The sequence below is a fragment of the Macrobrachium rosenbergii genome, chromosome 13 (genome assembly GCF_040412425.1).
Source record: "Macrobrachium rosenbergii isolate ZJJX-2024 chromosome 13, ASM4041242v1, whole genome shotgun sequence".
In the NCBI taxonomy this organism is placed as follows: Eukaryota; Metazoa; Arthropoda; class Malacostraca; order Decapoda; family Palaemonidae; genus Macrobrachium; species Macrobrachium rosenbergii.
This window is the reverse complement of record NC_089753.1, coordinates 48957615-48973316: the sequence shown is the minus strand read 5'-3', so window position 1 is coordinate 48973316 and position 15702 is coordinate 48957615. Positions and strand designations below refer to the sequence as shown.

The window sequence follows — 15702 nt, the reverse complement described above, 5'->3', positions numbered from 1 at the left end:
TTTGGTTATAAGCAAAACAACAGTTTATTGGTCAGTTGTTTATGGCTGTACGCATTTACGCAAGAGTATAACATTACTAACAGTATTTTTATTATTCTCTTTTACTTTTTTAACTAGAAGATGGGATAAAGAGATGGAGGAAAAGATGTCTATTGTAATTTGGTCTCACTGCCTGATTACACTGCTGCCTGCGCCCATGCAAAATTTAAAAATATTTTATAAATATTGTCGTATCGGTATTACAGTAATTGCTTACCCCATTGCAAAATTGAACTTACCCCATTGCAAAATTGAATTATCGTAACTCGAGCATTACCTGAGTATTAATAGTTTTATCACAAAAAGTGCATTTAGTCATGAAAATGAGATGAAAATACAGTAATTATTAGTGAATATTTCTCAGTGAAAAATACCGTGAATGGGTGAATTTTCAGCAAATAGCGTGTATATATGTTCCATAGAGAAATTCACGAATTGTGAGACCGCGAATACTGGGGGTTTACTGTAGTAATGTTTGTATTTCACAAGGACTTGGTTGGTGCCTGTATATCAGTGTCTTACTGAACCTACTGTACTCTGTTTCAGATGCGGCAAGAGGTATACTTCTTATCATCTCAAAAAACGAGGCCTAGCTTATTTGGGTTACCCCTTGTTGTTCCATGCCATGCATCGACGACTCGTCAGGTGTGTATCCTGTGATTTCTTCTGGTGGTCATATCCTAATTTTGCAATGTCCATTCACTACAATTCTGCATCAGAAATCTGATAAATAAATCATTTTTCAGAAGGAATGAGTTGATTAATAAGTGGTAATATTTTACTATCCAAACTTAATTAGATAAGCTTTTACGTTCAAACATCTCTACAAATAAGGAATAATTTGAATATGGTATTGTAACTGTCAAGTGTTATTGTTGGCCAGTGTTGTGTAATGGAATATTCTAAACTTTAAAAGTGCACTTCTGGTCTGTAATATTCCAATTTGCATTTTAGTAGCATTATGCTGAATGGGTCGACTTTGGGATAATGGCTCTACCAATACATGTAATAGGTTGAGGGCTCGGATACATGGATCTGCTGCTAACTTAGTCTTAAGAACTTAGATCTGTTCATAATCTGATTTTGACTTGAAGTATTTGTAAAACATATATCACTCAAGCTGACTGAGTAGGTAATTTTTGCTGTAAGGAATCATGATTGCTGAGACCTGGTACTTAGGAAGAAATAGAATTTAGTTAGCAATATAATTCATATATTTCTATAATCCATGAACTTTCTGTGTGGTACATTTACCATAGTGTCTCTTCATACCTAGGAAATTTCACATTTTATTATTAAAATTATACAGTTTTTGTTTTTCTCTTTTAAATACAGGAGAGAAGAATTTGTCAGTATTCAAAGTTGTGAATTATATTTTGCAGGACTTATATCAGGGTGTATGGTTGCAAGTTTCTAGATTAGTGTCACCTTTACCCCCGTCTGAAGCCGCTGGACCAAATCATGCTCATGACTGGTAAGAACTGTCGTGCACATTTTGAATTTCATTTTGGAGGAAGTTAGGCTATATATAACGGGAAAGATAGGCACATGGATCAGATGGGAACTAAGGCAGTGTGTGCAAAGAAGAACAGAATGAATGGAGGGACTTCAGATCTTATAAAAAGACAATTTGTAGGGAAGTTGTTAGTGATTTGCATGCAGTTGGTATCCCTCCATAATATGAATGATCCATGAGAATTTCACCATTTCACAGGGTGCAAATCCCATTATTTTATAGTCAAGACAGATGAATTTTTAGTGCATGAATTTTAATGTTGCTTTGAGAATAACCTGTCTTTAGATCGACTATTCACTGAAGTACTATCTCATAAATTATACTGACATCGATAGCCAGTCATTTTGATATTTCTTATGTGAGATAATGGTGAAATTTCAGTGTATGGTTAGTTATGTTTTGTCATAAGTATTAACCCTTAAACGCCTACTGGACGTATCATACGTCAACTAAAATTGTCTGTTGGGTGTCAAGTGGACGTACCGTACGTCGACTACAAAAAATGTCAACCTTCGGTCAACTTTGACTCGACCGAAATGGTCGAAAAACGCAATTGTAAGCTAAAACTCTTACATTCTAGTAATATTCAATCATGTACCTTCATTTTGCAACAAATTGGAAGTCTCTAGCACAATATTTCGATTTATGGTGAATTTTTGAAAAAAGCTTTTTCCTTACGCCGCGCGGTAACTCGGCCGAAAATTTCATAAATTCTTTCGTCATTTTGTCGTAATTTTTGCACTGTTTTATATTAGCCGTTACATAAAGTTTTATATATGAAAATGTGCACAATTTCATGTACAATACAGCAAAATACAACTCATGGTTGTAGCTTTTATCAGTTTGGAAATATTTTCATATAAACCACGATAACTGCCAAAATTTCAACCTTTGGTCTACTTTGACTCAACCGAAATGGTCAAAAACGCAATTGTAAGCTAAAACTCTTAAATTCTCTAGTAATATTCAATCATTTACCTTCATTTTGCAACAAATTGGAAGTCTCTAGCACAATATTTCGATTTATGGTGAATTTTTGAAAAACTTTTTCCTTACGTCCACGCCAGAAAATTCTTTCGTCACGTTGTCGTAATGTTTGCACTGTTTTATATTAGTTGTTACATAAAGTTTTATATATGGAAATGTGTGCAATTTCATGTAGAATACAACAGAAAATAACTCATGGTTGTAGCCTTTATCAGTTTTGAAATATTTTCATATAAATCACAATAACTGCCAAAATTTCAAGCTTCGGTCAACTTTAACTCGACCGAAATGGTAAAAACGCAATTATAAGCTAAAACTCTTACATTCTAGTAATATTCAATCATGTACCTTCATTTTGCAACAAACTGGAAGCCTCTAGCACAATATTTCGATTTATGGTGAATTTCTGAAAAAAAAAACTTTTTCCTTACGCCTCTTGCTACGTAACTCTGCCGAACATCTCAGAAATTCTTTCGTCACGTTGTCGTAATGTTTGCATCGTTTTACATTAGTCATTACATAAACTTTTATATATGAAAATGTGCACAATTTCATGTAGAATACAACAGCAAATAGCTCATGGTTGTAGCTTTTATCAGTTTTGAAATATTTTCACATAAATCACGATAACTGCCAAAATTTCAACCTTCAGTCGCAATAAATTGGAAGTCTCTAGTACAATATTTCGATTTATGGTGAATTTTTTGAAAAACATTTTCCTTACGTCCCGCTGTAACTCGCCGAACATCTCAGAAATTCTTTCGGCCACGTTGTCGTAATATTTGCACCGTTTTATATTAGTCGTTACATAAAGTTTTATATATGAAAATGTGTGCAATTTCATGTACAATACAACAGAAAATAACTCATGGTTGTAGCTTTTATCAGTTTTGAAATATATTCATATAAATCACGATAAATAAAAAAAATTCGACTTTCGGTCAACTTTAACTCGACCGAAATGGTCGAAAACTGCAATTGTAAGCTAAAACACTTACAGTCTAGTAATATTCAATCAATTAGCTTCATTTTTCAACAAACTGGAAGTCTCTAGCAATATATTTCGATTTATGGTGAATTTTTGAAAAAAACATTTTTTTACGTCCATGCGTTACTTTAATTCATGCATCATTTTGTGATATTTTTCTCTGTGTTGCTTTGATCGTTTTACAATTTGTTATATACCAAAATCATCGCAATTTAGTGTACAATACAAAGAAAAATAAAATAACCTGTTATCTTTAACCGTTTTGCTCACAGCGCGATTTGTATAAAATTATATATGAAAATTTTTTTTTGCACTGTCATATATTTCAATATTCATATATGATAATGATATTTTTTTTCATTTCTGATGGTTGCATACTAAACTTCAGGCAATGACAAAAAAAGGAGCCAAAAATGAACTCTTAATCTTAAAAACTAAGCGTGCTGTGATTTTTTTAAAAAACTTTTTTTCCGCTTCGGCGCTAGCTCCCGAACGCCGCCAGCATACGGGAGACGTTTTTGTAAATAGAGGCTCAGCATTTAAGGGTTAATGGAATTTAAAAAATATGTAGGATTGTAAGACCACTTGTTTTATTTACATAAAAATGGCAGCTAATTAATTCCCTTGAGTGAAATAAAGCAAAAGTCAGGGAGTTATTTTTCCCAAGGAATCTTTGAGATTTTGTCGCACTTCTATGGTTAATAAAGAACATGTGTACTGTATGTTTTTAAACAAACATGATTTTAAGTGGCCTTCTTTAGGCTTTAAGGCATCTAGCAGTCATTGACTTTAAAACTCTTTTGGGTCTTTAAAGCTGGTGAATAGACTCCTGTGTTATGTGTGTAATGAGGCAAATATTTTATATTTAAAACTCATTGTATACATGATTTTCTATATCCGCAGTTTTAAGGGACCTTGTTAAAAAACAGGTTTTTATGTAGGAAAAACCTATTTTTGGTAGTCGCTGTTGAATACTCAAGGAGTTACCTTCCATGGTCTACCAGAGCTCCATGGTGACCAAACTAATACCAAAGAATTCTCTTTTAGTTGGTCTTTTTTGCCAGGTATTGTATCATAATGATGAACATTATAACACGTGATGGAGTATATAATGGACTCAGAGATAAGAGGGCACTTTCCCATATCTTGAGTGAAGATATACCCAGTTTTTCCAGCGTCAAAAGAACCTGCAAGAAAGAGAAGTGACTATTGCGCATGCGCATCCGCCCTCTTGTTTAAAACCAGGCCGTTAAAGACCAAGGAGCCATTACTCTCTGTTGGTCAGTGCAGGATGATCCCTTGCCCAAATCCCATGTCTTTTCATCAGGGAAATGGGAGGGTTTTGAGGACTCAACAGCTACTACCAAAAATAGGTTTGTCCTACATCAAAACCTGTTTTTTGATAGCATAGTCGCTAGTTTCAGTAACCAGTTGGTTCTTAGCCATGTAAAATAAATCTAATCCTTTGGGACAGCCCTAGGAGAGCTGTTAACCAGCTCAGTGGTCTGGTTAAACTGAGATATACTTAACTTTTTTTTTCAAGGAGCTTTACACAGAAATTGAGAGGTGACGAAAAAGGTTTAAGCTCTCAATTTTTAATCCCAACACCCCAAAGGGAAAAACATTTCTGGTCTGAGGTCAAGCCACAGATTTCAAGTCCCATTCTTTATTCCAAATACTCTTCATGTTTTGGTATCAAGGAACAAGAAACTGTACACAAACTTACATTTTAGGATGTAGTTCTGCAGTGGCTTACCTAAGCATGCTGGGTTTGTTTGCAGTGCTGTCGCCCTTCTCCCAGCGATAGCACACTCACCGTCAATAAGACCCCTGGTTTTCTGCTGTAGCACCTAGGGGTTAAGACTAATCATGCCACCTACTGATACACAGTATAGTCGAATTTGTTCGAGCACATGGCATTAATTTAACTGATGACCACCCTGTACATTCGGAGACTTCTTCGAAAGAGACATTTCTTTAGAAGGCCAACGATGTACTTACTTTCCTAATATCATGTGACCTAGGAAAGGAGTGTGGATTTACCTTGTTGATGAGAAACACTACAATCATTCTCAGCCCCTGTAGGGAGAGTGGTTAGTTTGTGCTAGGGTGTAGGAAAATCGGACCCTTTGGGATGTCTGCCATGACTTCTAGGAAACCTTAAGTGCTTGAACCAAGCATAATGTCTTGTCTGGTAAATTGAGTTTTCTTACAAGAATAGATTTCCTTTTTAAAGGATGCTCATTCTTGGCCAGGAATGATGGGCCAGGGGACAATAATAATTGATGGTCAGTTGTTTGCATGATGCATCGTCCTTGTCTAAGAGAGCCCAGTTCACTAATACGAGCTCCTGATGCTAATGCAATCAAGAAGATCACCTTTTGTAGCATGTGCGTTGTGGTTGCATTGGGTCCACTGAATTGAGGGGTTGATAGAAGTCTAAGCACCTTGTTCATGGACCAAGTAATTGGAAGCCTTTCTGGAGTGGGCCTTTGTAGAGCAAAAGACTGCACAAGGCAAGTGACAACTTCTGTATTAGAGTCAATCTTGAATCCATAAAGCAAGGGTTCCGTTAATGCAGCCTTGTATGCCATGACTGTTGTAACCACAAGGCATTTGTCTTCAGAAGGATATACAAGAAAATTAAAGTGTTTCTTATAGGAATCTCAACTGGGCTCTCAGTATGGATATAATTTTATCATATCTTCCATATGGACTGGTATTGTCAGAGAGATGATGTCTGTAATTTTTGCACTAGATACCTAGCAATGTTGGGTGAGTAATTTTCACGAGAGTTATTTTTTAAAAATCCATACTTGAAGGTCTCAGTTCCGAAAGGAGGATGCATAGATGACTTTCCCTCCTACTGTCTGGGATAGAACAGTGGACGATAGTGGAATTGCCCTTTTCGTCCGTTGTTGAAGTAATAGGAACCAATGCCTATTTGGCCAATTTAGGGCTATTAAGTAAGGTGTTCCTTTGAAGGTTAGAAGTTTGCTCAAAACCTTCGAAATCTAGCACAGTGGAGGAAAAAGATATACCCTCCCCTTGTTCCAGTTTTTAGGAAGGCATCTCTTGCTGTTGCTTGACTGTCCTTGTTTGGAGACTCATATACAGTATTAGGAGTTTTTGATTCTCGTACTTGGTGAACGGGTCCACTTCCGGTTGTGGAAGCATGCTGGCTGTTGTTTGAAAAGAGTGGTTGTCCAACATCCACTCTGTGGAAGCTGTCGCTTTCCTCAATAAGAGAGTGCTATTACGTTGAGAGACCCTGTGAAGTGAATTGCAGACATGTGCCACTTTCTTGCTCGCACCATCCGAAGATGGCTAGCATTATCATATATTGAGAGGAGGTGAACGTGATTGCGACCTCTTGATGTAGGATATTGTAGTTATGTTGTCTCTCTCTCTCTTCTGGAGGTTTGAGTTTTTTGAGACAAAAAGACAGCCATCAGCTCCAGGAAATTGATATAAGAATTCCTCAGAGTAGCTGATCACCTCCCTGCCACCTGACAATCCTCCCAATGTCCTCCCAACCTGTCAACGAGGAATCTGTGTGTATTGTCACTGATACAGATGGAGGGGTCAGGGTGACCTGTTTTGCCAGAAATTCCTTCCAGATCCAAGGCCAAAGTATCTCCTTAACTTTTTTACTCTTGTGATGAGGTCAGTCTCACATCTTTTTTCTTGCATGCAATAGCCAGAACTTGTTCACATTTTTAGTTGCAGTCTAAGTATTGGATCTATTACTGATGCAAACTGCAGGAGGCCCATCATACGTTCTGATTGCTGTCTGGAGACTCTGGGCTGTACAAGGAACCTTTTGAGGACTTGCCGTATGCTGTTTGGAGTATGAAGGGGAGAGACAACAGGCCGTGAAGAGTATCCTGTTTATATATAATCCTGGGCTTATTTGTTCTTTCTTAACTCAGTATAGGGCTATTACCACTACTTGCATTGCCATGCAAGCATTCTATCATGTACTCATAATGTTCCAAAGAATCTTCTGTATCAAACTGTGTGTATGTTTCTGTTTGTGAAGACGCCAAACGTCTCGCCACTCCGATGGACGACAAACACATGAACACACACGTGTTTGGAAGACGTCATCAGGCTCTTACAAAATCAGAAATTCTTTAGTCACTGTCGTAATTTTTGCACAGTTTTCTATTAGCCGTTACATAAAGTTTTATATATGAAAATGTGTGCAATTTCATGTAAAATACAACAAAAAATAACTCATGGTTGTAGCTTTTATCAATTTTGACATTTTCATATAAATCACGATGTGCCAAAATTTCAACCTTCGGTCAACTTTGACTTGACCGAAATGGTCGAAAAATGCAATTGTAAGCTAAAAATCTTACATTCTAGTAATATTCAATCATTTACCTTCATTTTACAACAAACGGGAAGTCTCTAGCACAATATTTCAATTTATGGTGAATTTTTTAAAAAAACTTTTTGTTACGTCTGAGCGTTAAGAATTCATGCATCATTTTGTAATAATATTTTCTCTGTGTTGCTTTGATTGTTTTACAATTTTTTATATACCAAAATCATTGCAATTTAGTGTACAAAACAACAAAAAAGAAACAGCTCATTAGTTTTAACCCTTTTGCTCACAGGGCGATTTGTATACAATTATATGTGAAATTTTTTTTTGCGCTGTCATATATTCCAATATTTATATATGATAATGATATTTTTTTTTCATTTCTGATGGTTGTATATACTAAACTTCAGGCAATGAGAAAAAAAGGAGCCAAAAATGAACTCTTAATCTTAAAAACTAAACGTGCTGTGAATTTTTGAAAAAAACTTTCTTTCCGCTTTGGCGCTAACTCCCAAACCCCGCCGGCATATGGCAGACACTTTTGTAAATAGAGGCTCGCCGTTTAATGGTTAATAGTTTTATCACAAAAAGTGCGTTTAATCATGAAAATTATATGAAAATACAGTAATTAGTGAATATTTCTCAGTGAAAAATACCGCGAATGGGCGAAATTTCCTCGAATAAGGGGTAGATACGTTCCACAGAGAAATCTGCAAATACATGAGTCTGCGAATCGTGAGAACGCGAATAGGGTGTTTACTGCACCTGGCCAAAAAGACCAACTGAAGAGAATTCTTTGATATTAGTTTGGTCACCATGGAGCTCTGGTAGACCATGGAAGGTAACTCCTTGATGACGAAACTAATGACTACATTACTAAATTAATAAACTACAGAATGCTGAGATTCCCTGTATTGTAAATACTAAAAAAAAGCTCTTGAGTATGTTGATGATATCTTTGGTAACTGAGCAGATATATTTCTTTGCTATATTATTATTGTTTTGTTTCACTAATGCCTTTTTTTTTTATTTTACAGCGATGATAGTCTTGGCTATGAATTCCCATTTGTATTGCGTGTCGTGGAGAGAGAAGGACTGTTGTGTGCATGGTGCCCTTGGTACAGATTCTGCCGTGGATGTCAGTTACCTTGTGATGATGACGTTTTCTCAATGAATGCTGCGTTTTTGGCCATAGATTGGGATCCCACTGCTCTTCATCTTCGTTATCAGTCAGCTTTGGAAAGGGTTAGCCTCAGTGTTTATACCAGTGCAGTGCTGTTACAGTTTTAGAGCTACAATCAAATATTTGTTTCAGTTAAAGTTCTGAGACATTACTAAGTTCTCCCTTATTCCAGTGATGTTACAGTTTCATTGCTACAATGAAAATATTTGTTTCAGATGAAGTTCTGAAACATTGCTAAGTTCTCCTTTATTCCAGTGCTGTTACAGTTTCAGAGTTTTAATCAAATATTTGTGTCTGTGGAAGTTCTGAAACATTACCAAGTTCTCCCTTATACTAGTGCTGTTACAGTTTCAGAGCTGCAGTCAGATATTTGTTTCAGCTAAAGGTTTGAAGAACTTCAAAGCTTTCACTTAATATCCAATATAGTCTGTTGTTTGCAAGACTTTGAATTCAGAAACTTAGGAATTCTTTTTTGGTACTATCAGAGCTCAGTTGAAAGTTGTTCCCCATTGCTGCATCAAAATTTAGCCAGGTTTATTGGTTTCACTAAAAAGCACTTACATGATCTTTGCCTAGTGTATCACTACTTCTGTCATACTTTAGGGTATCGGAGTTTTGTACATCAATCATTTTCAAATCAGAGCTTCTCTCCTCTTAAAAGGCTGGTGACGAAGGGATGTAGTCTTCAATTTCATGTTAGTTTGGGAGATTTTGGTTCTTCAGTATTTTTAGTTTATTTAAATGTCTGTTTATCTTTTTGTTGGTATATAAAAATTTTATTTGGAGGGCCAGTTTCCTAACATGACAGGTTAACTAATCACAAAAACATATGTGAACTATGTGGCTTGTTTTGGTAGTTTAGTGTAACTAGTTCTAACATAACCTGCCAGTTGCTTTGGCTATCATTTATTTTACTTGGTTACTTTTCCAACGTGTAGATTAGTAGTTAATGCACTGTCAAATAGTTTGATTATCAGCACTTTGAAATTGTAACTTCTGAAAGGATCATTAATCATAGACTTATGGTATATATATACAGTAGTGCTTATTTTGATACTGGGAATTTTCCAATTTATCTAATTATGCCACTTTGTTTTCAACAGGTCTTCTTAGACCACACCAGCGTGGATGAGATGAGACGTAAGCATGTGGAACCAATTGCATTATCAGATTGTTTAGAAGCATTTTGTTCTGAGGAGACGTTGGAGTATTCTTGCGATAGGTGTAAAAAGCTTCAGCAAGCGGCAAAAAAGCTACAGATTTGGAGACTTCCTCCAATTTTGGTAAGTCCAGCATTGTTTTGATTTATAGGACGTTCAGTGTTTTAAGCTTTTCAACTGATTATTATTTTATAAACTGGCTTTGTTCATACATGGAACCTGGGTCTTAACATTAGGATAAATCTTCTGGCGCCAGCTGGAAACCGGTAAAAATAAAAACAAGAATTGTTTATGCAAGGAATTGGTGGCATCTGACATCTGTCATGGAGATGAGGTGGGATGCAGCCAGCGACCCAATCTCAGCCCCATGACGTATCAGTTTTCTTCTTACCGTCATTGAGAGGTCATATCTTTCTCTTCTTCCTTACCATAGCCTGTTGTTTTTGCCTTTGCCCCTGTTTTTTGTTTGTTTTTGTGATCACTGTGTTTGTTTTGGTTTTTATCATGCAGTCAGTCCCAAAACCCAGCTAAAAGTTCTCGTAAGCTTCAGAGAAAATGTCCTGGAGTAGGCTCCTTTCCTTGCTCGCATTATATGGCTTCCTTTGAGACTGACCCCCATTCAGCTTGTAGTAGGTGTAGATCGAATGATTGTAATGTGACTAACCCTTGCCCTGAGTGTTGTTCTTGGCCTCCTGCGCAGAGGAAGAGATTTGCCAAGAAGCAGCAGCACAGGAGAAAGTTGGAGGCGCCATCTTGGGAAGGATTTTCTCCTCCTTCGATGGATGTTCCTCAGGTTCCCCGTTGTTCTGCTTCTTCCCTTGTGTCTCCTTCCTTTTCTTCCATTGATTTGTCTTTGGAAGTTTAGGGAGAAGGTTCTATGAATTTGCCTCATGCTGCCCTGTCTCTCTTGTGGGGCTAACTTTCTCCTCCTGGGAGGGTGGGAGCAGTGCCGTCTTTTTCCTCTATTTCAGATTCAGATGCGCAGATGTCAGTTGTTTGGGCTTCGTTAGGCCTATCAGAGGTGCCAACCTTAGATGGCCTGCTGTCCCATTTCATGTCTTCACACATTCCTATGTTGACTTCCATGACAGTTCCCAACCCTCCCGGCCTTCGCTCTACTGGGTCTTGCATTATACCTACCAGCGAGATGCCATTGGTTCTCTCTACTATGACGTCATCTGTGGCTGCGCCGTCTGCTCCTTCTCTCATTCAGACTGTACTCAACACTGTCGGCTCTGCTCTTCGAGTGAAATACAGCTGTTTTTGTAAGAAAAAACAGTGTAGATCTCCTTCTTTGTCTTCATCATCTGCCTCCTCTTTGTCGTCTACCCCTCTGTCCGTTCCCGCATCAGTCATTGGAGGATTAACCCTTAATGGACGGATCCCCTCAATAGAGGATCTTAAACAGGTTTTGGGTGGTGGACGGATCCTCTCTGAGTAGTATTGATATTACACACAGTGTGATTTGGCTGTATCGAGCAGGAAAGAGTTTCCAATACCCCAGTGGTCCATAAATAAATTGTGGCAACTAAAGAATTCAGCTCAGCTCAGTTGTGGGTATCTCATGGAATTTAGTATTGTTTTTGCCTCGAAGGGGGAATGTCTTGCTCCTTTCTCTCCTATGACGTCTTTTTATTTATTTGCTCATAAATATACCCAGGAATTGCTGCTGGTTTTAGTTATCTTTTACGATATGATGTCAGTTATAATTGTAATTTTTCAAAGAAATATTAGAAAAACATGTATAAATCCAAAAAAAGTTACTGCATTTCCGTTCTCAGTAAATTTACGTAGATATTTTACAACAAATATGCTCACACTTTGTTACTAATTTTATTTCTTATCTGTTATGATATTTTGTGAGGTGTAATTATATTTTTACAAAATAAAATAAAATAATTAGAAAAAACATGTATAACTTGGTAAAATTTACTAATGTTTTGTGAAAGAGGCCCCACACAGGGTTGTTAATAGTCACTTTCAACTTCCCGTGGAAGGTAGGGAAAATTGTTTAGAATTTTTTTTCTTACACCATGTGCATTTGCATATCTTCTGCTTTCCATTGATGTATATGTTCTTAAATTGGCCAACCTTAAAGTTTGCCCGGTCTGGCGTGGTTGCATGATATATAGTTAGCCCGTCCCTTAAGGGTTAAGGATTTTGTTGCAGCTCCTCTCCCCATTAAACAGAACATCATCTCTTCTTCTTCGCCTTTGGCCCACAGCCATTTTTCTCCCTCACACATACGTGTTCCTTCTTCTCCAACACGTCCTGTTCAAGTTGGGAGGAAGGACAACAAGGCTCCAATCAAGAAAACCTGAGTGGTAGAACCTCCTAGAAGTCTTGTCAGGCCTACACCTCCTAGACGTCTTCGTTCCAGATCATGATCTTCTGGAAGAAATCATGATTCCTCTCCTGATTCTCTCGAACATGGACGTAGGGATAGACACGGCCGTCGTGATTTCTCTCCTGTTTTCCTCGGGCACGAAAGTGGTTCTTCATCTGACTTGCTGCTTCACTGTTCTCGATGACGTTCCTCATTGCGGTCTTCAAGAAAGGTCCACATCTGTCGTTCGCCTTCCCGCATCCACGGCCATCATTCGCCTTCCCACATCCACGGCCGTTGTTCGTCTTCCAGCAGCCACAGCTGTCATTCGCCTTCCTGTATCCATGGCTGTTGTGACTCTCTACATCCATGGCCATCGTTCACCTTCCCATGTCCGTGGCTGTTGTTCGTCTTCCCGCGTCTGTGGATGTGGGCTACAGGATGATGCATGTCTGTCGTACGAGAAAGGGTCTCCTGCATCTCGAACCTGTGATAGAGACCTCTCTCTTCCCTCTATTTCGAAACTTCAAGCTCCCGTGAAGGTATTAGGATCTGACAGATCTTATGCTATGGTTTTAAACCCTGCAAATCCTTTGGAGGAGGTGGACGGGGATCCTCATGTCCAGGAGGCGGAGGATTTGGAGAATCAGTTTCTTTCTTCTTATGAAGAGCTTATTGATCTCATTCATTCAGTAATCTTTCTAAAAAGACTGTGACTCCTTCTATGATCATTCTGACAGGAATAGAAGCCTTGCTGGGACCAAAGAAGGACTCTTAAGTCATCATTTGAGGTGCCTTGTTCCAGTCACATTGACTCTGTCCTTAATCATATAAACTCCTTGATTTTGGGACAAGGTAACTCCCTTCGTTCTGGCAGATCGTTTAAGTTTCTCCCTCCTCCTCTTCCTTGCAACAAGAAGTATTATGCAATGCCTCTCGTGCCTCTTGTGAATAGACAGGTCAACTCCAATGTTGTCCGTCTGAACCCGGGTTTGACTCTGGATCAGGTCAGAGCAGAAGGTTCTTCCCTTTCCTGTCAAGAAGCTGGTTCTTTGGAGTCGACTGCATCTTCTACCTTCCAAACTGTTTCTTGGCTGGATTTGTTGTCTTCAGCTATTGCCAAGATTTCTTCTTCCCTTTCGTCAAGGAGTAAAGTCAATAGCTTAGCTTACATCAGATTGTTGCAATCTGGTGCTAAGGCTGTTTCCTACCTTACCCTTCTGACTGCTAATATGTGGGCTAATAACCTGCTGATGAGGAGAGACGCAGCCCTCTCCAAAGTGGCTCGGTTTGTCGATGTGGATTCCTTGGTATCCTTGAGGAATGGCAATATTCTGGACTCCCAGCTGCTTTTCCCCAGGGATCAATTGGATGCAGCTGTCGACAGGCATCGATCCAACAATGATCATCTCATCCAACAAGCAGTGAGTAAAGCAAGGCAGAATCCGCAGCTGCCTCCTTAGAAGCCTATAAGACCTCCTTTTACAATCAAGACTTCCGAGCCTGTTTTGCCACCGAAGAAGCCTTCCCAAAACATCCCTTTCAGTCTCGCTCTACCAGACCAGGAATGGGAAACAGGGGCAGAGGTAGGGGAAGTAGATGGTAGAGTGGGCGCCCCTCCCCGCTCTGTGCCACCAGTGGGGGGATGCCTGGTGAGCCACTGGGCTACGTGGCAGAATTATGGAGCTGAGCCGTGGGTAGTAGATGTCCTTCAAGTAGGGTATCTACTACCTTTTGATTTCGCTCCCCCTCTCTCTGATCGTCCTCTCCCCCACCACACTTACGCCCAAGGCTCTCCGAAACACCTAGCTCTCCAAAAAGAAGTGAGGGAGATGAGGGAGAATGGAGCTGTAGAGCAGTTAAATCATCCTTCCCCAGGGTTCTACAGCTGAGTCATCTTAGTCCCCAAGGCAACTGGCGATTGGAGACCGGTGATAGACCTTTCAACGTTGAACCTCTATCAGAAAGACGAGGTTCAAGATGGAGACTCCTCGAACAGTCTTGGAAGCCGGAGACAGTAACTACATGCTGACCATAGATTTGAAGGGCACTTACTTCTAGATCCCTGTTCATCCCTCTTTCTGAAAGTTCCTTCTCTTTAGTCACAGAGAACTGGTGTTCCAGTTCAAGGTCCTTTGCTTCAGTCTGAAAACAGCTCCCCAGGGAATTCGCCTCCTAAGATATCTCGACAACTGGCTGGTCTTTGCGAGTTCTCAAGAAAAGATAATTCGAGACAGGGATTGTATTCTCCAATTTTGTCGCGGCTTAGGCATTGTCATAAATTTGGAAAAGTCCAATCTTCAAACCAGTCAAAGAATCCTTTACCTGGGAATGATCATAGACACTGCCTTGTCAAGGGCTTCCCATTGGATCAGAGGATAGAAAAGTTCAGGGCAGTGGCTCGCTCCTTCCTATCCGAACGAAACCAACCGGCTCGGCAATGGCAAGTGATCCTAGGACTTTTGGCATCGCTAGAGAAGCTGGTTCCTCTTGGGCATCTTCATCTTTGTTCCCCCGCAGTGGAGGCTGAGGGAATTTTGGTCTCCAGCAAGGGACTCTCCTCATCAACAGAGGTAAGAAGCAACCTTCTGTAATGGTTGGACGATGAAAACCTGACAGTGGGAGTGCCTCTTCATTTGCCCCTCTCCGGAGCTCCTTCTGTTCTCGGACGCTTCTTTCGAAGGTTGGGAAGCACATCTAGAAGATCTCCTGACTTCAGGTGTGTGGAGTCCTCAGGACAGAAACTTCACATCAATGTGCTAAAGCTAAAAGCAACCTTCCTAGCACTTCTAGAGTTTCAAGAAAGGGTGATGGGGCACTCTGTTGTTCTGATGTCAGACAACACTACAGTGGTAGCTTATGTGAACAAAGGGGGCATCTAAGTGTCATGCAAACTTCACTTGATAACGGTCCAGTTACACCAGTGGTCTATCAACTCAGTGGACCTCATGGCCAGGTACATTCCAGGCAAGAGGAATGTAGTGGCTGACAAGCTAAGGCATCGGGGACAGGTTTTAGGGACAGAGTGGTCTCTGCATCAGGAGGTGGCAGAGAGGCTTTTTCATCTGTGGGGGAGACCAATGATAGACCTCTTCGTGACAAGGTTCAACAGGAAGCTAGAGGTCTATTGTTCAGTTTCCAGATCTCTTCACCGTGGCAGAGGATGC

The 15702-nt window shown here is 39.4% G+C and overlaps 1 protein-coding gene across 4 annotated transcripts in view; it reads left to right on the top strand.

Annotated features, from left to right (window-relative positions):
- The window catches only part of Usp32 (Ubiquitin specific protease 32), a 186135-nt gene that overhangs the window by 144683 nt on the left and 25750 nt on the right, over nt 1–15702 (top strand). For all 4 annotated transcript variants that reach the window (XM_067115460.1, XM_067115461.1, XM_067115459.1 and 1 more), the window contains 4 exons: nt 586–684; nt 1422–1513; nt 8904–9111; nt 10153–10332. In XM_067115460.1, the coding sequence (XP_066971561.1) occupies nt 586–684; nt 1422–1513; nt 8904–9111; nt 10153–10332 (579 nt within the window). The remainder of the gene's footprint in view (nt 1–585; nt 685–1421; nt 1514–8903; nt 9112–10152; nt 10333–15702) is intronic.